This window comes from Columba livia, chromosome 11, assembly GCF_036013475.1.
Source record: "Columba livia isolate bColLiv1 breed racing homer chromosome 11, bColLiv1.pat.W.v2, whole genome shotgun sequence".
NCBI classification, from domain to species: domain Eukaryota; kingdom Metazoa; phylum Chordata; class Aves; order Columbiformes; family Columbidae; genus Columba; species Columba livia.
The window spans coordinates 20678804-20700788 of NC_088612.1; the positions used below are offsets into that span (position 1 = coordinate 20678804).

The window sequence follows — 21985 nt, forward strand, 5'->3', positions numbered from 1 at the left end:
GAGCCACGTCCCAGCCCTGGTGGCGCCGCCCCCTCCTGCCCCCCCGCAGCAGCAGCTGCTCTTCGCCCCCCGGGGCCTCTTGCAGGACACGCACTTTTGCACATGTCCTGCAGCTCCTCGCACTCCACAGCCTTTCCAGGGTCTCCCCCTGCTTCCTTTGCCAGACCTAACATTTCCAGTGGAATTAGCAAATTAATTGCAGCTTTAAGAAGTAGAAAAACGGTACTGGGCTTCTCTGCACTTTGTTCTATTTGGTGTTTGGCTTTCAGCCTTTCTCCACCTCTTATGTATCAGGAAGGATGTGAGGTCAGGTTTTGTCCCTGCTGCTGAACCACCCATCCCCTGCATTTCCCTCAGCCCTCAGAGGAGCGAGCAGCCCGGCTCTGTCACCAGCACCGTCCCAGAGAAAACAATGGACCCAGTCGATTCTGCCATTGCTGGCAGCATTGTAGGTGCTGCAAGCGCTGCAACTGTTGCAGGTGTCAGCCTGGTAAGCGTGCTCCCATCTCCACACCCCATTGCACACATGTGCCTGGACCGTGGTCAGAGCAGGACAGGGAGGGGAAGATGCACAGGGCTTGTCCCGGGATGGCTCCAGCTCGGAGCCGTTGGGAAGGACGGGTGACTTTTGCCCGAGCCCTTGTGCCTGGCAGGATCCATCCTGGGCAGGGTGTGATGGCAGCTGGGACCCTGCCCTGGCGCACGGGCAGGATGGCATGAGCACAGCGCTGACACCCATTTTCTGTTCCTCTCAGAGCTTGGAGAGACCTCCGCTTCCAGAGCGAGGGTCTGGCGGGCGTTATGGCGTGATGGGGTTGGTTTTGCTATCTTCTTACCTTCCTTCCCTGGTGCGGTTGGCAGAGGAAATCTGTGTCGCTCAAGTTTCTGTTCACCAAGAGCATCCCTGGACATGGAGAGATCTTCGAGCAGGTTTTAAGTGGCACTTTGCAGCCTGGGGACATCTTGCTATTCCCCTTGGATGGAAGCAATAGCACCATCGCACAGGCCCTCTTGAGACATGCAGCCGTCTTCTGTGGGAATGGAGAGGTCATACACTTCCAGGGTAAGCACACGACCCCCTGCTTCTGATCCAGTTGTAATGGTGGCCAAAGTGTGGCCAGTGGCTGTGGTGGCCAGGCCAGAGTGATGGGAGGTTCTTATTTTCCAGGCATAGATTGCAAGGAAAGCCCTGGTGTGATCAGCAAAGAAGGATTGGTGAAAATGCGAAAGAACAGGGGGCCATTTGATGTTTACCGGAAAAAAGATGGGGTTGTTCTCAAGGAATTCAATAATAGAGTCAGGACAGCGATGAACAGCAAAGCCAAGTATGACCCTTACACAAACAACTGCATCCACTTCGCCCTCTACCTCTTGGGCTTGCAGGAGTTCTACTCCAACCTGGTGAGCACGGAGCTGGTGTCACGGCCGCGGTGGGACGGCTCCTGCACCCACCCCCAGCCCTGCGTTTGCATCCTGACCTGATTCCCCCTGGGGTGCCCAGGGGCGGTGGGGACAGCGGTGGGGACAGCAGAGCCCCCTGCACATGGACAGCTTTCTCTTGCAGGTGCGAATCCAAGATGAAGGTGACAACAGCTGCAGCGACACTGTGAGTATCCCCATGTAAAGCCCCCTGGCAGGGGTTGTGGTCCCTGGGCGGACTGTGGGATCCCTGGGAGGGTTGAGCCTCAAGGGGTATTGGGGCCCCTAAAGATTGTTGGGTTCCTCTGGGATGATCTTGGGCTCCTCTGAGGGCTTTGGGGTCTCTCAGAGAGATGCAGGCTCCCAGGCAGTGCTGTGGGGTCCCTCAGAGTGTTTCGGGGTCCCCAGCAGTGCTGTGGGGTCCACAGGAGGGTTTTGGGGTCCCCAGCAGGGCTGGGCTCCAGATGCCAGTGCTGCCAGGGGACCCATCTGCACGGGCTGGGAAGGGCAGGACAGGGGCTCAGGGGACTGTCCCTCCTTTCCAGGCCACCTCAAGCCCCCCCAGCCTGGCGGGGCAGGGGAGCAGCCACACGGCGTGAGGGGTGGCAGCCCCATGTCCCCCAAGGACCATCCCCCCGACCCACTGAGAAGCCTCAGGGAAGGAGATTTTCTTTGTGGGGGGATGGGGACGTTGCTTTCTGCTTCCTGGAGCTTAATTGCTGTGTGCTAATCAGATGTTTTATTAAATTTTGCTACCTGAAACGAACCTGATTTTACATACAGCCTCAGTCCTGCCTGATGGGCTGAGAGCGCTGCCCGGCTGCCACCAGCCTCTGGGGCTTCTTGGCTGCCCAGGATAATAATGAGCGAAACAACAGCCAATATCAGTATTACTGGCGAAGAACAGCTATAACTTCAGCGAATGAGGCACAGAATCTCTTTTTTTCGGTGCATGCACAGACATTTCTAACAAATTGAGGCTTGTATTTATACTTGCTTTGATGCTTGCTCAAGCATTGCTGCTTTGCTAGGTTAGGCACTGCATAAGTGATACATTTTGTGTTCCCACCGAAGTTGCTGCCATAAAAGCATTTTTTGGTCTATCACAAGTTACCCCGCTGTCCTTGATGTATCAATCTTGTATCAATCCCTTTGTCCTTGATGTATCAATTTTGTATCAATCCTTCTGTCCTTCATGTATTAATGAGTATAAGGTCTTTGCCTGTTGCATTTTTCCACCAACTCTTGTTCCCACATTGTTGACTCTCACAGTTTCTCACAGACCCCATGTCAGAATACTGACAGAATAACAACCACCATCAGTCCATCAGTCACCCATGGACTCCGTGGCTGAGCCCGGCCCGGTTCTGAATGTGGGGGTCAGAAGGACAGGGGTCTTTGGGGGCTGCATGGACTCGGTGCATACGGGGGGGGCTTGGTGCTCAGCACCTGGAGGAGATGACCCCTTCACCATCCATGGAGACCCAAGCTGTGCCCAGGCCAACAGGAACAGGGTATGAGCCAGTGGCCCTGAGACACTGATGGGTCCCCATGTGGTGACAGGGAGATCATCCACCTGGAAGGTGAGCCCCACCAGGTGGTCACAGCATGAGGACGTCCCTGTGCAAGGGACACAGTGTCCCCTCTGCCCCACAGGCAGCTCGGGGACGTCCCATCAGGGATGGTGGCCAAGCACAGCAAGAGCCACCTCCTGTAGATGTTGGATCCGGCCAAGGTGCTGAGAAGGTGACAATGTGGGTGCGGGACACACGGGGATGGAAGATCCTTAACCTGAGGATTGGCGTCGTGATGGCAGATCTGGCATCGCTCTTGCGTGGCAAAGGATGGTTTGCATGGGGGGGCTGTGCCAGTCCTGTGGCACTCTTCTGCTCTTCGCTCCCCGGGGCCTCTTGCACGACACGCACTTCTGCACATGTCCTGCAGCTCCTCACACTCCACAGCCTTTCCAGGGTCTCCTGACCCACCTCCCTCCCTCTATTCCCAAACTAAACATTTCCAGTGGAATTAGGAAATTAATTGCAACTTTAACAAGTGGAAAAGCCCACATAGGACTTAGCTGGACCTATTTCTGTTTGGTGTTTGGCTTTCAGCCTTTCTCTGCCTCCTGTGTATCGGGAAAGATGTGAGGTCAGGTTTTGTCCCAGCGCCTGCTGATCCACCATCCCCTGCATTTCCCTCAGCCCCTGGCAGAGTGAACAGCCCGGCTCTGTCACCATCACCGTCCCAGAGAAAACAATTATGAATTTCTTCGCTGGCATGTTTGCTGGTTCCAGAGTTCCAGATAGTATCGCGGTAAGCGTGCTCCCAGCTCTCCCACCCATTGCACACATCTGCCTGGACGGTGGTCAGAGCAGGACAGGGAGGGGAAGATGCACAGGGCTTGTCCTGGGACGGCTCCAGCTCGGAGCCGTTGGGAAGGACGGGTGACTTTTGCCCGAGCCCTTGTGCCTGGCAGGAGAACTTCAAACATGCAGCTGTCTACTGTGGGGATGAAGAGGTCATACACTTTGTGGGTAAGTGCCAGGCCCCCTGTCTCCTTTGGGGTTCTGGTGGTGGCCAAAATGTGGCCAGTGTTCGTGGTGGCTGGGCCAGGGTGATGGGCAGCTTTTGCTTTTCTAGGCACGGGAACTGCTGGTCCCTGTCATGGAGGCACCCCGAGGTTAGTTTAAGGGACAACAGGGTCCGAAACAACTTTTATTAAACCGGGGAGAAACAGGGTTTTAGCACTCCAAAGTGACTTCAATAAAGTTTTGGGTATCTGTTGAGGAAAATTATTAAGGGGCAGCAACTAGTACAACAGGCGGTCCACAGTGGGCACGCACGTGGCTTCACTCAAAGCAATGCCAGAGCCGGCCCTGAGTCCGATTCGAATACACATTGCCTAAACACGGTGTGGGGTTATTTTAAAGAGATACACATACTTACACACGTGGCAGCAAGGCAAGCGGAGTCTCAGTCCCGGGGAGCGGGGGGGGGGTCTCAGCGGCAGCAACTTGCTCGTGCTCCGAGAGACCCGCGACAATGGGCGGAGTCTCGACAAGAATCCCGTGTTTATTGGCTGATCAGATCTGACTGTAGGCATTCTAGAAGCTTCTCTGCACCCCCACACTGGCTGTGGGTGCCCCTGAAGCCTCCAAACATCCCCCACATTGGCCGCAGGTGCCCAGCGGCTCACTGGTGCCTACTGAACGAGGGAGTGGGAGAGAGGGGGGTTTGCATTCTGCCACAGTCCCAGCAGCAGTCAGACGATTCCCGGTCTGATCATCAAGTCAGCCTACCAAACCCTGACAAAAGAAAGGGGGCAATGCCAGATTTACCGGAAGAAAGGTGGGGTTAATCTCAATGATTTCCGTAGTAGAGTCAGAAGTGCGATGAGAAGTGAAGGCAACTATAACGCCTACACAAACAACTGCATCCACTTCGCCCTCTCCTTCCTGGGCTTGGAGAAGTTCTCCTCAGAACTGGTGAGCACGGAGCTGGTGTCACAGCCGCGGTGGGACGGCTCCTGCACCCACCCCCAGCCCTGCGTTTGCATCCTGACCTGATTCCCCCTGGGGTGCCCATGGGCGGTGGGGACAGCGGTGGGGAGAGCGGAGCCCCCTGCACATGGACAGCTTTCTCTTGCAGGTGGAAATCCGAGGTTGATGTCACAGCTGCTGCAGTGGGGCTGTGAGTATCTTCATGTCAATCCCTGGGCAGTGTTTGAGGTCCCTCGGAGGAATGTGGGTTCCAATGGATGGCTTTTGGATCTCCAGCAGGGCTATGGGTTCCCTCAGAGTATTTGGGGGTCCCCAGCAGGGCTGTGGGGTCCCCAGCAGGGCTGGGCTCCAGCTGCCAGCGCTGCCAGGGGACCGATCCACACGGGCTGGGAAAGGAAGGGGCTCAGGGGACCATCCTTCATATCCAGGCCATCTGAAGCCCCCCCAGACCGGCGGGGCAGGGGAGCAGCCACACGGCGTGAGTGGTGGCTGCCCCGTGTCCCCCAGTGATGATCCCCCCGACCAACAGAGGAGCCTCAGCATCACCCCACGCACCCCAACACCTCACCCAGGGTGGGGGATGTTCCTTTCTGCTTCCTAGAGCTTCATTTTTTGTGTGCTAACGTGACATTTTCTTGAACTTTGCTACTTCAAACGTGCCCTATTTCTTCTGCTGCCTCAGTCCTGCCCTCAACAAAAGGACAGAGGGAGAAAAATACAATGAAAGGCTTGTGGGTCCAACTCAGGACAGGGAGATCACCCAGCGGGTGCCGTCATGGTCAAAACAGGCTCGACTGGGGGAAATTAATTCCATTTATTGACATTCAAATAGGAGAAGGACAATGAGAACAAAGGACGAACTTCTGCCACATGCGTCCTTCCCAGGGGCTGCAGTTCTTCACAGGCTGCTCCAGCGTGAGCTGCTGTCCATGGGGTGACAGTTCCTACCTGGTGCTGTCTCCATGAGCCTGTTGGGATGGGCTTCTTGAAGGTCTCTCCCAAGGCCTTACGGCTCCCCATGGGTCCAATCAAACATGACAGCTAGGTTTGAGACCATCACTGGCTGGGTGACACAGACGTGAGACTCTGCAGGAGCTGCACTAGTACCTCAGTGGTGACACAACCTCTGTCTGGGGTGACAGGTGGGAGTAGAGCTGTGCCACGGCCATCACCGCCTGCCAGGAGACACCTGAGTGTCACCCACTGTATACAGGCTCTCCCAGGGCACCCAAAGGATCCCGGGTCAACCCAAGGCTCCTGCACTCACGTTCTGGTTGGGGCTGAGGAACTGGGTGCGCATGTTGATGATGAGCACCTGCCCCCACTCCTAAAGGTCGATGAGCAGGTTGCAGAGCTTGCAGTAGTTCTTGCGGATGAGGGCGATGCGCTCAGGGCAGACCTCCTCGAACACCATCACCATGCTGCCGGCCACCAGCTGTGCAGGGAAAGCCCAGGGTGACCACTGGGGTGGTGGCATCTCTGTGAGGATGCTGCTTGGTGGGAATGGTGGCATCTCTGTGAGGATGCTGGCTCAGTGAGGACATTGGCATCTCCATGAGGATGCTGAACCTGCAGGAATGGCTTCAACACCTCTAATATGTGCTATCACTGGTGACAGGACACGGAGCCCTTCCCTGCTCCCCTCCTGGAAATGGGAAAATGCCACCACTGTCCCATTTTCTAAGGGACATCCATGCCTGCCAAAGAGATGGGACCTGCAAGACCACATCCACCCATAGCTCCTGATGTGGCACCCATAGGACAATGCTCGGCCAGAGCCACCATCACCAGAAAGTCCCAGGGAGCTCCTTGGGGTGGCCCTGCAGACGGTGGCAGGGCTGTGGCCCTGATTCTCCTCACAGTACCCTCGGCTGAAACCTGAGCCTGAGGATGGAGTTTGGGTGAGGTTGCAGCCCCCATTCCAATGCCCATACCAGGACATGAGCCTGAGGATGGAGTTTGGGTGGGGTTGACGTGCCAACCTTGTGGCATTTGTGCTGTTTTCACTTTCACCTCTGTTTCCCAGCAGCTCCTTTCCCCGAAGCCGCTGCTGAGCGATGTCCCAGCCCTGGTGCAGCCACCCCACCCCCTCCTGCCCCCCCGCAGCAGCAGCTGCTCTTTGCTCCCCGGGGCCTCTTGCAGGACACGCACTTTTGCACATGTCCTGCAGCTCCTCGCACTCCACAGCCTTTCCAGGGTCTCCCAACCCACCTCCCTCCCTCTATTCCCAAACTAAACATTTCCAGTGGAATTAGCAAATTAATTGCAACTTTAACATGTGGAAAAGCCCACGTAGGACTTAACTAGACCTGTTTCTGTTTAGTGTTTGGCTTTCAGCCTTTCTCCGCCTCCTGTGTATCGGGAAAGATGTGAGGTCAGGTTTCGTCCCAGCACTTGCTGAACCACCCATCCCCTGCATTTCCCTCAGCCCTTGGTGGAGCGAGCAGCCCGGCTCTGTCACACGCACGGTCCCAGAGAAAACAATTATGAACTTCTTCGCTCGCATGTTTGCTGGTTCCAGAGTTCCAGATAGTATCGTGGTAAGCGCGCTCCCGGCTCCCCCACCCATTGCACGCAGCTGCCTGGACCGTGGTCAGAGCAGGACAGGGAGGGGAAGATGCACAGGGCTTGTCCCGGGACGGCTCCAGCTCGGAGCCGTTGGGAAGGACGGGTGACTTTTGCCCGAGCCCTTGTGCCTGGCAGGATCCATCCCGGGCAGGGTGTGATGGCAGCTGGGACCCTGCCCTGGTGCACGGGCAGGGCGGCACGAGCACGGCGCTGACACCCCTTTTCTGTTCCTCTCAGAGCTTGGCCCAACCTCTGCTGGCAGAGTGGGGGTCTGGGGCTGTTGGGGTGTGATGGGGCTTGTTCTGCCACCTCCTCACCTCCCCTCCCTGGTGCTGTTGGCAGAGGGAGTATACGTCCATCAAGTTTCTGTGGTCAAAGAGCCTCCCTGGACATGAGGACATCTTTGAGGAGGTGTCAGAGAGTAAGCTGCAGCCTGGGGACATCTTGCTCTTCCCTGAGAGCAATGCTAACTTCATCAGCAGGGCCCTGTTCAAACATGGAGCCGTCTACTGCTGGGATGGAGAGGTCATTCACTTCCAGAGTAAGCACCCGAGCCCCTGCTCCCATTCGGCCCGTGGTGTTGGCCAACGTGGCTGCGGTGGCCAGGTGAGGGTGATGGGCGGCTCTTGCTTTTCCAGGTGCAGACAGGGGACACATTGGTCTGATCAGCAAACAAGGCTTTGAGGCCCTGAAAAGGGAAAGGGGGGAATGCCACATTTACCGGAAAAAAGGTGGGGTTGATCTCAATGACTTGTGGAGTAAAGTCAGGATGGACAGCGAAGCTGAGTATTCTCTCTGCACAAACAACTGCATCCACTTCGCTCTCTCGCTCCTGGGCCTGGAGAAGTTCTACTCAGAACTGGTGAGCACGGAGCTGGTGTCATGGGCGCAGTGGGACGGCTCCTGCACCCACCCCCAGCCCTGCGTTTGCATCCTGACCTGATTCCTCCTGGGGTGCCCATGGGTGGTGGGAACAGCGGTGGGGACAGCGGAGCCCCCTGCACATGGACAGCTTTCTCTTGCAGGTGCAAATCCAAGATGAAGATGACAGCTGCTCCACTGGGGCGGTGAGTATCCCTACGTCAGTTCTCCGAGGAAAGGCTGTGGGCTGGTAGAGCTTTGGGGTATCCAGGAGGGATTTGGCTTCCTCATGGGGCCTAAGTCACCAGGGTCCCAAAGACAAATGAGTATCAGGATCCCCAAGAGGTCTTTTGGGTACCCAGAAGGGCTTTGGGGTCCCCAGAGCACACAGGTATCTCCAGGAGAGCTGGGGCCTGTGGGGAGGGATTCAGGATCTCCAAGGAGGTTTTGGGGTCCCCAGGAGGGGTGGGGTACCCACACACAACTGGGTTCTCCAGGAGTACTGTTGGTGCCCCAGGAGTGAGGGGTGCACAGATGGGATGGAGTTCCCAGGGGCTGGGCGCCCAGGGAGGGCTGTGAGGTCACTGGGAGGGCTGCAGTTCAGAAAATGGGCTGGGGCCTCTGGGAGGGATGTGGGCTTCCCAGCATGTCTGTTTGGGCTCCAGCTGCCAGCGCTTCGAGGGCACCCATCTGCACGGGCTGGGAAGGGCAGGGACTCAGGGGACAGTCCCAGCTTTCCAGGACACTTGTAGCCCACCCCCTCCAGAGGAGCAGCGGAGCAGCCACACGGCGTGAGGGGTGGCAGCCCCGTGTCCCCCAAGGACGAACCCCTGACCCACAGAGGAGCCTCAGCATCGCCCCGCGCACCCCAACAACTTCCCAGGGATGGAGCTTTTCTTTGGGAGGGTGGGGGACATTGCTTTCTGCTTCCTGGAGCCTAATTGCCATGGACTCATCGGATGTTTTATTAAAACTTTACTACCTGAAACGTGCCTGATTTTACCTACAGCCTCAGTCCTGCCTGATGGGCTGAGGGAGCTGCCCGGCTGCCACCAGCCTCTGGGGCTTCTTAGCTGCCCAGGTTAATAATAACTGACACACCGGCCAATACTAGTAAATACCAGTCAAGAACAATAATAACAACAACAACAATAATCATACCTATAATAAAATAAATAATATACAATACATAACCAGATATGAGACATGATAATATAATTGTAGCAGGTTGGCCTTGTGGCTGCCAGGACCCCATGCAGCAGCTCTGTCACTCTCCCTCCACAACTGGATAGAGGGAGAACAATTCAACGAAAGGCTCGTGGGTCCAGCCCGGCACAGGAACATCACCCAGCAAGTGCTCCATGGGCAAAACAGGCCTGACTGTGCTGGTGTGGCCTCACCTGGAGCATTCACTGTGTGCAGGTCTGGACACCATAGGATTAAAATGAGATAAAGCAACTGGAGAGTGTCCAGAAGAGCCTATGAAGTTGGTAAAGGATTTGGAGGGGAAGCTGTATGAGCAGCGGCTGAAGTCCCTGAGTTTGTTCAGCTGGAGCAGAGCAGACTGAGCACAGAGCTCATGGGGCTGCAGGTTCAGCAGGAGCAGGAGGGGCAGGGCTGAGCTCTGCTCTGTGACAGTGACAGACCCAGGGAATGGCAGAAGATGTGCTGGGGAGGGTCAGTGGGACATGAGGAAAAGGTTCTTCACCCAGAGGTGCTGGACACTGAACAGGCTCCCCAGGGAGGTGTCACTGCCCCAACCTGACGGTGTTCAAGAAGAGACTGGACAATGTCCTCAGACACACGGTGTGAACTGTGGGGTGTCCTGTGCCCTCCCAACTCTGGACATTCTATGATTCTATGATCTGGTGAGCACAAGGTTTCCCAGGAGGTGGCCATGTCCCCCAGTGTCACAACGTTCATCTGAGAGTGACTGCTGAGCCAACACTTCGACGTGGTCCCCAGTGGGGTGGCCAAGCCCCAGCCCCATGTTATCCAAAAATGGAGGTCCCTTCCCGGTGTGCACTGAGCTGATTACACACAGAGAGATGCTGTTTATTACAGAGTTGTGCAAGGCTGGATGCTGGAATACCGCCAGCAGGGCAGAACAAAAATTGATGGTTGTCATAAACAAATTCTTATCACAAATTCTTATCACACCCTCAGGACAGTCCTGAAGAGCCGATTGGTTAGACATTTGTATATTGGTTAGACATTGGTATATTGGTTAGGTAATGTATTGGTTACACAATCATTTCACGACTACGCAGGCTCCCTGAGGAGGGGTCTCAGGTTAGGCCTGTGTCTTCCTTCCTGGGCGTGTGATTTTTGGTATTATAATGAGCAAATTTCAGCTAGAGGCCACTTAATCCAACACTCTTGAGATATTTGTTAAACAAGACTCAACTAGTTGCCCAGGCTCCAGAAGGTCTGAGCTGCAAGGACAATTGACCTCCGAGTTCCCAATGGGAAGTTCTCCACATCCCTCTTCTCTTTGTTAGAGGAGCAGACTCTGCTAAAACTGACAGGATTTATGTATCTTAGGTTAGCAATTGCTGACAGGATCCATTACTTCAAGTGGTAATGACTACAAGGCCACCACCTGCTCCTCTTGCTGCGGAGCCGCAATGCCGTGGTGAGTCCCTGCCCCAGGCCTGGCCGCCCCCGAGGCCACCGATGGAATCCAGCCTGGGCTTGTGATGTCCCCAGCGGCCAAGGAGCCAGTGACGCACCTGAGGGACACCCAGGGATGGGCGTTTCCGGGGATGGGCTTCATCTGGGTGCTGACAAATGGGACACAGCATCTTTTGGGGTGCCTGATGCTCGCCAGGTGACACTCGGGTGTCTCCCGGCAGGTGGTAATGGCTGTGGCACAGCTCGACTTCCACCTGGCACCGAAAGTGAAGCTTGTGTCATCACCCCCATTTCATCTGGACACCACTCTGTCTCAGGGACCCCACAGTCCTCCTGGGCACCTGAATCCCTCCCAGAGGCCCCAGCTCTCCTGGAGATACCAGTCAGCTTTGAGGAACCCGGAGCCCTCCTGGGGGCTCCACAGCCCTCTGAGGGACACTTTCCTCCCATGAGCCCGACATGTTCGCAGGGGAACCCATTCCTCTTTGGGGACTCCTGATGACTGAGCCCTCCCTTGGACCCAGAGCCCCCTCAGGGACCCCAAACCATGCCAAGGACCCCATCGCCCTGCCATGGGGACTGACACGGGGATACTCACAGCTCCATCGTGGCAGCTGCCACCATAATCTTGGATTTGCACCTGCAAGAGAAAGCTGTCCATGTGTAGGGCACTCTGGTGTCCCTACCACTGTCCCCACCACCCATGGGGCAGCTCCAGGGAAATCTGGTCAGGATGCAGAGGATGGGTGGTTCAGCAGGCACTGGGGTGAAACCTGACCTCACATCCTTCCAGATACACAACAGGCGGAGAAAGGCGGAAAGCCAAACCACAAACTGAACAAAGTGCAGAAAAGCCCTAGGCTGGTGTTACTGCTTCTTAAAGTTGCAATTAATCTGTTATTCCATTGGAAATGTTATGTTGGGAGATTGTGTAGCAATCTGGAGTGGCCACTGAATCCCCCCCCAGCCTGGCGGGACAGGGGAGCAGCCACACAGTGTGAGGGATGGCAGCCCCGTGTCCCTGGAGGACGGTTCCCCCGACCCACAGAGGAGCCTCAGCATCACCCTGTGCACCCCAACAACTTGCCCAGGGAAGGAGCTTTTCTTTGGGAGGGTGGGGGACGTTGCTTTCTGCTTCCTGGAGCTTAATTGCCATGCGCTAATCAGATGCTTTATTGAACATTGCTACCTGAAATGAGCCTGATTTTGCCTACAGTCTCAGTCCTGCCTGATGGGCTGAGAGAGCTGCCCGGCTGCCACCAGCCTCTGGGGACTTCCTAGCTACCCAGGATAATCATGACGGAATCACAGCCAATATAATTAATTACAGGCGAAGAACGGTAATAAGAACTTCAAAAATAATCTCTATAATTAAATAGAAAATATGCAATACATAATGTCTCATGTATCTGTCATACATTATGAGATAGTTGGAGTGGGTTATCTTTTTGCAGGACTGCTTCCCCACGCATCCGCTCTGTCACTCTCCCTCAACAAATGGACAGAGGGAGAAAAATACAATGAAAGGCTTGTGGGTCCAACTCTGGACAGGGAGAGCACCCAGCAAGTGCCATCATGGTCAAAACAGGCTCAGCTGGGGGAAATTAATTCCATTTATTGCCATTCAAATAGGAGAAAGACAATGAGTACAAAGGACAAACTTCTGCCACATGCGTCCTTCCCAGGGGCTGCAGTTCTACACAGGCTGCTCCAGCGTGAGCTGCTGTCCATGGGGTGACAGGTCCTACCTGGTGCTGTCTCCATGAGCCTGATGGAATGGGCTTGTTGAAGGTCAATCCCAGTGCCTTATGGCTCCCCATGAGTCCCACCAGCCATGGCAGTGGGGTTGGGTACCATCACTGGCTGGGTGACACAGACCTGAGACTCTGCAGGAGCTGCACTAGTACCTCAGTGATGACACAACCTCTGTCTGGGGTGACAGGTGGAAGTAGAGCTGTGCCACGGCCATCACCACCTGCTAGGAGACACCTGGGTGTCACCCACTGGGTACAGGATCTCCCAGGGCACCCAAAGGTTCCCGGGTTGTCCCGGTGCTCCAGCCCTGGTGCAGCCACCCCCTCCTGCCCCCCCGCAGCAGCAGCTGCTCTTCGCTCCCCGGGGCCTCTTGCAGGACACGCACTTTTGCACATGTCCTGCAGCTTCTCGCACTCCACAGCCTTTCCAGGGTCTCCCGACCCACCTCCCTCCCTCTGTTCCCAAACTAAACATTTCCAGTGGAATTAGCAAATTAATTGCAGCTTTGGGAAGTGGAAATGCCTCCCGGGGCTTCTCTGCACTTTGTTCTACTCGGGGTTAGGCTTTCAGCCTTTCTCCGCCTCCTGTGTGTCAGGAAGGATGTGAGGTCAGGTTTCGTCCCTGCTGCTGATCCACCCATCCCCTGCATTTCCCTCAGCCGTCGGAAGAGCGAGCAGCCCGGCTCTGTCACTGGCACCGTCCCAAAGAGAAAATAATGTTAAAAGGCAGTGTTATGAGTCTTGCCAGCTCTTCCAGAGTTGGTGAGGTAAGTGCACTCCCATCTCTGCACCCCATTGCACACATCTGCCTGGGCCGTGGTCAGAGCAGGACAGGGAGGGGAAGATGCACAGGACTTGTCCCGGGACGGCTCCAGCTCGGAGCCGTTGGGAAGGACGGGTGACTTTTGCCCGAGCCCTTGTGCCTGGCAGGATCCATCCCGGGCAGGGTGTGATGGCAGCTGGGACCCTGCCCTGGCGCACGGGCAGGACGGCACGAGCACGGCGCTGACACCCCTTTTCTGTTCCTCTCTCCTTGCAGGTGTCTAGCAGCGCTGTAAGTAGGAGCTTGGAGAGACATTTGCCAGCAGTGTGAGCATCTGGCGAGCATTGTGGGGCAATGGGGCTGGTTCTGCTGCCTCTTCACCTTCCCTCTCTTGTGCGGTTGGCAGACGCTCAAGTTTCTGCTGTTCAAGACAATCCTTGGGCATGGGGACGTCTTCGAGGAGGTGTCGGAGAGAGACTTGCAGCCTAGGGATCTCTTGCTCTTCCCCTGGGACAGCAGCTCTGGATATCTCAGCAACACCTTCAAACATGCAGCTGTCTACTGCGGGGACAGAGAGATCATACAGTTCCTGAGTACGTGCCTGACTCCCTGGTCCCTTTTGGGTTCTGGTGATGGCCAAAATGTGGCCACTGGCTGTGGTGGCCGGACCAGGGTGATGGGCAGCTCTTGCTTTTCCAGGCACATGCATTGGGAGCATCAGTGATATGGTCAGCGGTCGGAGGACTCCTGGTCTGATCAGCAAAGAAGGCTTTGAGACCGTAAAAAGCCAGTTGGGGCAATGCCGGATTTACCGGAAGAAAGGCGGCGGCGAGACCAGTGACTTCCAGAGGAAAGTCAGGAAGGCGATGAACAGCGAAGCTGAGTATAATGCTTTCAAAAGCAACTGCATCCACTTCGCCCTCTCCCTCCTGGGCCTGGAGGAGCTGTACAGCAAACTGGTGAGCACAGAGCTGGTGTCACGGCCGCGGTGGGACGGCTCCTGCACCCACCCCCAGCCCTGCATTTGCATCCTGACCTGATTCCCCCTGGGGTGCCCATGGGCGGTGGGGACAGCAGTGGGGACAGCGGAGCCCCCTGCACATGGACAGCTTTCTCTTGCAGGTGCAAATCCAAGATGAAGGTGACAGCAGCAGCAGTGGGGCTGTGAGTATCCTCATGAAAACTCCCTGGGAGGGGTTGGGCTACCTGGGAGGGCTCTGGGGTCCCTCGGAGGGCTGAGTCTCGAGGAGGATTGCTGTCCTCAAAGAGGCATGGTATTCCCTGAAATGACCTTGGGGCTCAGGGGACCGTCCCCTCTTTCCAGGCCATCTGAAGCCACCCCAGCCTGGCGGGGCAGGGGAGCAGCCACACGGCATGAGGGGTGGCAGCCCCATGTACCCCAAGGATGATCCTCCATACTCAAGAGGAGCCTCAGCATCGCCCTGCACACCCCAACACCTCACCCAGGGAAGGAGCTTTTCTTTGGAAGGGTATGGGACGTTGCTTTCTGCTTCCTGGAGCCTAATTGCCATGTGCTAATCAGATGTTTTATTAAATTTTGCTACCTGAAATGTGCCTGATTTTGCATTCCTGCCTCAGTCCTGCCTGATGGGCTGAGAGAGCTGCCCGGCTGCCACCAGCCTCTCTGGGCTTCTTAGCTGCCCAGGATATTAATGACTGAAACACTGGCCAACATCAGTAATTACCAGTGGAGAAGAGCAATAGCAACAACAATCAGCACCTCTATCATAAAATAAATAATACAATACTAAAGAAAATATTTGGTGACTGATTGGTGGGAATGGTGGCATGTCTGTGAGGATGCCGGCTTGGTGGGAATGGTGGTATCCTCCTGAACATGCCAGTTCTGGGCTGGCTGTGTCCCTGTGAGGATGCTGGGTCAGTGGGGACATTGGCATCCCCATGAGGACGTCAGCCCTGTGCAGATTGCTGCACTGCCACGAGGATGCCCTGTGTATGGGGACAAGACACAGAGCCCTTCCCTGCTCCCCTCCCTGAGATGGGAAAATGCCACCGCTGACGTCCTTTCTAAGGGACATCCATCCCCACCAAAGAGACAGGACCTCCAAGGCCATGTTCACCCAATGTTGCTGTTGTGTCACCCATGGAACAATGCTCGGACAGAAACACCATCACCAGAAGGTCCCAGGGAGCTCCTTTGGGTGGCCCTGCAGACGGTGGCAGGGCTGTGACCCCGATTCTCCTCTTCACAGCACTGTCCCCTGAAACGCGAGCCTGAGGATGGAGTTGGGGTTGAGGTTTGGGTGGGGTTGCAGCCCCATTCCGATGCCCTTCCCAGGACACGTGCCAACCCTGTGGCATTTGTGCTGTTTTCACTTTCACTTTCCGGTTCCCAGCAGCTCCTTTCCCCGCAGCCGCCGCTGAGCGACGTCCCAGCCCTGGTGCAGCCACCCCCTCCTGCCCCCCCGCAGCAGCAGCTGCTCTTCGCTCCCCGGGGCCTCTTGCAGGACACGCACTTTTGCACATGTCCTGCAGCTCCTCGCACTCCACAGCCTTTCCAGGGTCTCCTGCCCCACCTCCCTCCCTGTATTGCCAGACTTAACATTTCCAGTGGAATTAGCAAATCAGTTGTAGCTTTAACAATTGGAAACACCCACCCAGGGCTGTTCTACGCTTTGTTCTATTTGGGGTTTGGCTTTCAGCCTTTCTCCGCCTCTTGTGTATCAGGAAGGATGTGAGGTCAGGTTTCATCCCAGCACCAGCTGAACCACCCATGCCCTGCATTTCCCTCAGCTCTTGGAGGAGCGAGCAGCCAGGCTCTGTCATTGACTCGGTCCCAGAGAAAACAATGCTACCTGCCAGCTTTGCAAGCCTTTCCAGCAGTGTGTATGCAGTAAGTACGCTCCAATCTCTGCACCCCATTGCACGCAGCTGCCTGGACGGTGGTCAGAGCAGGACAGGGAGGGGAAGATGCACAGGGCTTGTCCCGGGATGGCTCCAGCTCGGAGCCGTTGGGAAGGACGGGTGACTCTTGCCTGAGCCCTTGTGCCTGGCAGGATCCATCCCGGGCAGGGTGTGATGGCAGCTGGGACCCTGCCCTGGTGCACGGGCAGGGCGGCACGAGCACGGCTCTGACACCCCTTTTCTGTTCCTCTGTCCTTGCAGGTGTCGGGCAACACTGTAAGTAGGAGCTTGGAGAGACCTGTGGCAGCAGTGCTGGGGTCCTGTGGGGCATTGGCATTGATGGTGCTGGCTCTGCTGCCTCCTTACCTTTCATCCCTGGTGTGGTTCGTGGACCACCAGATTTTTGCTGTTCAAGAGCATCCGTGAGCACGGTCAGATCTTCGAGGAGGTTTCTGGGAGCAACTTGCAGCCTGGGGACATCTTGCTCTTCCCCTTGGACAGACTCAAAAACTTCATTGTCCAGACTATCTTCAAGCATGCCATGTACTGTGTGGATGGCGAGGTCATACACTTTGTGAGTAAGTGCCAGACACTCTGGTCCCATTCGGGTTGTAGTGATCCTCAAAGTGTGGCCAGCAGCTGCAGTGTCTGGACTGATGGGCGGCTCTTGCTTTTCCAGCTTCGGAAACGTGATGTGATCAGCAGTTAGATGACTTCTGGTATGACCACCAAAGGAGGTTTGGTGAAAATGAAAAAGGAGAGGGGAAACTACCTGATTTACCAGAAAAAAGATGGGGTTAAACTCAATGACTTCGGAGGAAAGTCATGGAGGCGATGAACAGCGAAGCTGAGTATTGCGCCAGCAAGAACAACTGCATCCACTTCACCCTCTCCCTCCTGGGCTTGGAGAAGTTCTCCTCACAACTGGTGAGCACGGAGCTGGTGTCACGGCCGCGGTGGGACGGCTCCTGCACCCACCCCCAGCCCTGCGTTTGCATCCTGACCTGATTCCCCCTGGGGTGCCCATGGGCGGTGGGGACAGCGGTGGGGACAGCGGAGCCCCCTGCACATGGACAGCTTTCTCTTGCAGGTGGATTTCCAAGATGAAGGTGACAGCAGCAGCGGTGGGGCTGTAAGTATCCAATATCAGCCCGCCCAGTGGGATTTGGGTTCCGTGGCAAGGCTGTGGGGTCTAAAGGAGGGCTGAGTCTTGAGGAGGATTGGGGTCCCCCAAGAGGGATGGGTTCTCCTGGAAGGACCTAACAGGCCTAGAAGGACTTTGAGGTCCCCAGAAGGCCTTGGGGTCCCAAGGTGAGTTTAGGTGTCCCAATGCCTCACCCCAGGGAAGGAGCTTTTCTTTGAGTGGGTGGGGGACATTTCTTTCTGCTTCCTGGAGCTTAATTTTTGTGTGCTAACCTGATGTTTTCTTGAACTTCGCTACTTGAAACGTGCCCTATTTCTTCTGCTGCCTCAGTCCTGCCTGATGGGCTGAGAGAGCTGCCCGGCTGCCACCAGCCTCTGGGGCTTCTTAGCTGCCCCGGATAATAATGACTGAAACACCGGCCAGTATCAGTAATTACCAGTGAAGAACAGTAATAACAACTTCAATAGTAATTTCTATAATAAATAAATAATTTACAATATATAATATATCACATATATGTCATACATCAGACATCATAATATAGTTATGGTGGCTGTTTCTTGTCTGGCTGCTGGGACCCCACACAGCCGCTCTGTCATCCTCCCCCCACAAGTGGAAAGAGAGAGGAAAATACAAGAAAAGGCTCATGGGTCCAACTCGGCACAGGGAGATCACCCAGCATGTATTGTCATGGGCAAAACAGGCTCAGCTTGGGGAAATTAATTCCATTTATTGCCATTCAAAGCAGAGCAGGCTAATGTGACTGGCTGTACCGCATCACCTCTGCCCCACCTGCAGCTCAGGGACATCACCTCCTGGGGATGTGGGGCCTGGACAAAGTGCTGTGAAGTCAGAGGGGTCTGGACGCAGCTGCCCTGCAGCAGTGGGTCCGGGTGGCCATGGATCAGGCACTGGAGGTTGATGCCGTCACCTGGAACTGCCTCGAGTTGGCCCTTGTCCTGCTGGGCCAGTTCGCCAGTGCCATGGTGCATACAACCACCCCAGTGTGAGCCACCACCCCAGTGGACTCCGACACCCTGCCCAGGGTCACCACTGCCCACCTGCCGTCCCAGGTGTACGAAGCGATGCAGTGATGGAGGTGACAATGGGCCTGAGGGACATAGGGGGCTGGAGCATCTGTCCCCAGGGACCAGTGTTGTGCCGGTAGTGTTGGCATTGCTCTTGCGTGGCAATGGATGGTTTCCATGGAGTGGCTGTGCCAACCCTGTGGCATTTCTGCTGTTTTCACTTTCACTTTCTGGTTCCCAGCAGCTCCTTTCCCCGCAGCCGCCGCTGAGCCACGTCCCAGCCCTGGTGCAGCCACCCCCTCCTGCCCCTCCGCAGCAGCAGCTGCTCTTCGCTCCCCGGGACCTCTTGCAGGACACGCACTTTTGCACATGTCCTGCAGCTCCTCGCACTCCACAGCCTTTCCAGGGTCTCCCCCACCACCTGCTTCCTTTCCCAAACTTAACATTTCCAGTGGAATTAGCAAATTAATTGCAGCTTTGAGAAGTGGAAAAACTGTCTGGGGATTTTCTGCACTTTGTTCTCTTTGGGGTTTGGCTTTCAGCCTTTCTCCGCCTCCTGTGTATCAGGAAGAATGTGAGGTCAGGTTTCATTCCAGCACCTGCTGATCCACCCATCCCCTGCATTTCCCTCAGCCCTTGGTGGAGCAAGCAGCCCGGCTCTGTCACCAGCTCTGTCCCAAAGGAAACTATGTTAAGACTCGCTGCTGCCATTGTTGGCGGCATTGTAGGTGCTGCAGGAATTGCAGGTGTTGGTGCCAGCCTGGTAAGTACGCTCCAATCTCTGCACCCCGTTGCACACATCTGCCTGGATGGTGGTCAGAGCAGGACAGGGAGGGGAAGATGCACAGGGCTTGTCCCGGGACGGCTCCAGCTCGGAGCCGTTGGGAAGGACGGGTGACTTTTGCCCGAGCCCTTGTGCCTGGCAGGATCCATCCCGGGCAGGGTGTGATGGCAGCTGGGACTCTGCCCTGGCGCACGGGCAGGACGACACGAGCACAGCGCTGACACCCCTTTTCTGTTCCTCTCTCCTTGCAGATGTTGGGCAACACTGTAAGTAGGAGCTTGGAGAGACCTGTGCTGGCATTTTGGGGGTCTGGGAGCTGTTGGGGTCATAGAGCTGGTTCTGCTGCCACTTGACCTTCTCTCCCTGGTGTGGTTTGTAGTCGACCAGATTTCTGCTGTTCAAGAGCATCCCTGGGCATGGGGACATCTTTGAGGAGGTTTTTGAAGGTGAGTTGCAGCCTGGGGACATCTTGCTCTTCCCCTTGGACAGAAGCAATGACATTGTCAGCAGGGCCCTCTTCAAACATGCAGCTGTCTACTGTGGGGATGGAGAGGTCATACACTTTGTGGGTAAGTGCCAGTCTCCCTGGCTCCTTTGGGGTTCTGGTGGTGGCCAAAGTGTGGCCAGTGTTTGTGGTGGCTGGGCCAGGGTGATGGGCAGCTCTTGCTTTTCTAGGCACGGGCACTGCTGGTCCCAGCAGCAGTCAGACGATCCCTGGTCTGATCAGCAAACAAGGCTACCAAACCCTGATAAAAGAAAGGGGGCAATGCCGGATTTACCGGAAGAAAGGTGGCGTTAATCTCAGTCATTTCCGTAATAGAGTCAGAAATGCGATGAGAAGTGAAGCCAACTATAACGCCTACACAAACAACTGCATCCACTTCGCCCTCTCCCTTCTGGGCTTGGAGAAGTTCTCCTCACAACTGGTGAGCACGGAGCTGGTGTCACGGCCGCGGTGGGACGGCTCCTGCACCCACCCCCAGCCCTGCGTTTGCATCCTGACCTGATTCCCCTGGGGTGCCCATGGGCGGTGGGGACAGCGGTGGGGACAGCGGAGCCCCCTGCACATGGACAGCTTTCTCTTGCAGGTGCAAATCCGATGTTAATGTTGCAGCTGCTGCAGTGGGGCTGTGAGTATCCTCATGTCAAACCTCAGGCAGGGATTGGGGTCCCATGGAGGAATGTGCGGTCCAAGGGATGGCTTTTGTTTCTCCAGGAGGGCTACAGGTTTCCTCAGAGCATTTGGGAGTCCCCAGTAAGGCTGTGGGGTCCCTCACAGGATTTTGGGGACTCTAGCATGGCTGTGGGGTCCCCAGCAGCATTTTTGGGTCCCCAGCAGGGCTGTGGGGTCCCCAGCAGGGCTGGGCTCCAGCTGCCAGTGCTGCCAGGGGACCTATCTGCACGGGCTGGGAAGGGCAGTGCAAGGGATCACTGTACCCTCCCCCCTTTCCAGGTCATCTGAAGCCCCACAGCCCGGTGGGGCAGGGGAGCAGCCACATGGCGTGAGGAGTGGCAGCCCCATGTCCCTGGAGGATGGTCCCCCCCAACCCACAGAGGAGCCTCAGCATCGCCCCGCGCACCCCAACAACTTGCCCAGGGAAGGAGCTTTTCTTTGGGAGGGTGGGGGACGTTGCTTTCTGCTTCCTGGAGCTTAATTGCCATGTGCTAATCTGATGTTTTATTGAACTTTGCTACCTGAAACGAGCCTGATTTTACCTACAGCCTCAGTCCTGCCTGATGGGCTGTGAGAGCTGCCCGGCTGCCACCAGACTCTGGGGCTTCATAGCTGCCAATACTAGTAATTACCAGTGAAGAACAGTAATAACAACTTCAAAGTCATCTCTATAATAAAATTAATAATATACAATATATTATGTCGCATGTATCTGTCATATATCATAAGACAGTTGCGGTGAGTTAGCCTTTTGCGGGACTGGTTTCCCACACACCCACTCTGTCACTCTCCCTCAACAAATGGACAGAACGAGAAAAATACAATGAAAGGCTTGTGGGTCCAACTCAGGACAGGGATATGACCCAGCAGGTGCCGTCATGGTTAAAACAGGCTCAACTGGGGGAAATTAATTCCATTTATTGCCATTCTAATAAGAGAAGGACAATGAGAACAAAGGACGAACTTCTGCCACATGCGTCCTTCCCAGTGGCTGCAGTTCTCCACAGGCTGCTCCAGCGTGAGCTGCTGTCCATGGGGTGACAGGTCCTACCTGGTGCTGTCTCCATGAGCCTGTTGGGATGGGCTTCTTGAAGGTCTCTCCCAGGGCCTTATGGCTCCCCATGGGTCCCATCAAACATGACAGCTGGGTTTGAGACCATCACTGGCTGGGTGACACAGACGTGAGACTCTGCAGGAGCTGCACTAGTACCTCGGTGGTGACACAACCTCTGTCTGGGGTGACAGGTGGGAGTAGAGCTGTGCCACGGCCATCACCACCTGCCAGGAGGCACCCGAGTGTCACCCACTGTGTACAGGATCTCCCAGGGCACCCAAAGGATCCCGGGTCAACCCAAAGCTCCTGCACTCACGTTCTGGTTGGGGCTGAGGAACTGGGTGCGCATGTTGATGATGAGCACCTGCCCCCACTCCTAAAGGTCGATGAGCAGGTTGCAGAGCTTGCGGTAGTTC

The 21985-nt window shown here is 55.8% G+C and overlaps 3 protein-coding genes across 8 annotated transcripts; all 3 read left to right on the forward strand.

The window, feature by feature from the left end:
- Positions 1-325: 325 nt before the first annotated feature.
- Positions 326-2636, forward strand: LOC135580590 (uncharacterized). 2 transcript variants are annotated; one of them, XM_065077163.1, is made up of 5 exons: positions 326-490; positions 862-1063; positions 1169-1401; positions 1565-1606; positions 2203-2636. In XM_065077163.1, exons 1-5 carry the CDS (start codon positions 413-415, stop codon positions 2224-2226), a joined length of 579 nt encoding a protein of 192 aa, XP_064933235.1. In that variant the 5' UTR covers positions 326-412; the 3' UTR covers positions 2227-2636. The 2 variants fall into 2 exon arrangements, with proteins under 2 accessions (XP_064933235.1, XP_064933234.1); XM_065077162.1 differs by having other exon boundaries at positions 331-490; positions 1965-2636.
- A 4468-nt stretch (positions 2637-7104) lies between these two features.
- Positions 7105-9336, forward strand: LOC135575261 (uncharacterized). The gene is made up of 5 exons (XM_065077164.1): positions 7105-7459; positions 7830-8028; positions 8126-8349; positions 8513-8554; positions 9014-9336. The coding sequence occupies exons 1-5, from the start codon at positions 7406-7408 to the stop codon at positions 9098-9100; spliced, it is 606 nt and encodes a 201-aa protein (XP_064933236.1). The 5' UTR covers positions 7105-7405; the 3' UTR covers positions 9101-9336.
- A 5515-nt stretch (positions 9337-14851) lies between these two features.
- On the forward strand, positions 14852-21210 carry LOC106145967 (uncharacterized). Of its 5 annotated transcripts, XM_021280656.2 has the most exons (12): positions 14852-14989; positions 16275-16374; positions 16647-16661; positions 16785-16963; positions 17065-17312; positions 17476-17517; positions 19191-19320; positions 19593-19607; positions 19721-19910; positions 20017-20267; positions 20430-20471; positions 20795-21210. In XM_021280656.2, the coding sequence occupies exons 6-11, from the start codon at positions 17489-17491 to the stop codon at positions 20445-20447; spliced, it is 633 nt and encodes a 210-aa protein (XP_021136331.2). In that variant the 5' UTR covers positions 14852-14989; positions 16275-16374; positions 16647-16661; positions 16785-16963; positions 17065-17312; positions 17476-17488; the 3' UTR covers positions 20448-20471; positions 20795-21210. The 5 variants fall into 5 exon arrangements, with proteins under 5 accessions (XP_021136331.2, XP_021136332.2, XP_064933259.1 ...); XM_021280657.2 differs by having other exon boundaries at positions 16647-16959; XM_065077187.1 differs by lacking the exon at positions 19191-19320 and having other exon boundaries at positions 16647-16963.
- The last annotated feature ends 775 nt before the right edge of the window (positions 21211-21985 follow it).

What these genes read in the sequence shown, in the direction of transcription:
- LOC135580590 (XM_065077162.1), top strand. Translation starts at nt 413, where the DNA reads ATGGACCCAGTCGATTCTGCCATTGCTGGCAGCATTGTAGGTGCTGCA. An exon ending in CTGTTGCAGGTGTCAGCCTG is followed by an intron (nt 491 to 861) that starts GTAAGCGTGCTC and finishes TGCGGTTGGCAG; the next exon opens with AGGAAATCTGTGTCGCTCAA. An exon ending in AGGAGTTCTACTCCAACCTG is followed by an intron (nt 1,402 to 1,564) that starts GTGAGCACGGAG and finishes TTTCTCTTGCAG; the next exon opens with GTGCGAATCCAAGATGAAGG.
- LOC135575261 (XM_065077164.1), top strand. Translation starts at nt 7,406, where the DNA reads ATGAACTTCTTCGCTCGCATGTTTGCTGGTTCCAGAGTTCCAGATAGT. An exon ending in AGAGGTCATTCACTTCCAGA is followed by an intron (nt 8,029 to 8,125) that starts GTAAGCACCCGA and finishes TTGCTTTTCCAG; the next exon opens with GTGCAGACAGGGGACACATT. An exon ending in ACAGCTGCTCCACTGGGGCG is followed by an intron (nt 8,555 to 9,013) that starts GTGAGTATCCCT and finishes TTTGGGCTCCAG; the next exon opens with CTGCCAGCGCTTCGAGGGCA.
- LOC106145967 (XM_021280657.2), top strand. Translation starts at nt 17,489, where the DNA reads ATGAAGGTGACAGCAGCAGCGGTGGGGCT. An exon ending in ACAGCAGCAGCGGTGGGGCT is followed by an intron (nt 17,518 to 19,190) that starts GTAAGTATCCAA and finishes CATTTCCCTCAG; the next exon opens with CCCTTGGTGGAGCAAGCAGC. An exon ending in AGAGGTCATACACTTTGTGG is followed by an intron (nt 19,911 to 20,016) that starts GTAAGTGCCAGT and finishes TTGCTTTTCTAG; the next exon opens with GCACGGGCACTGCTGGTCCC.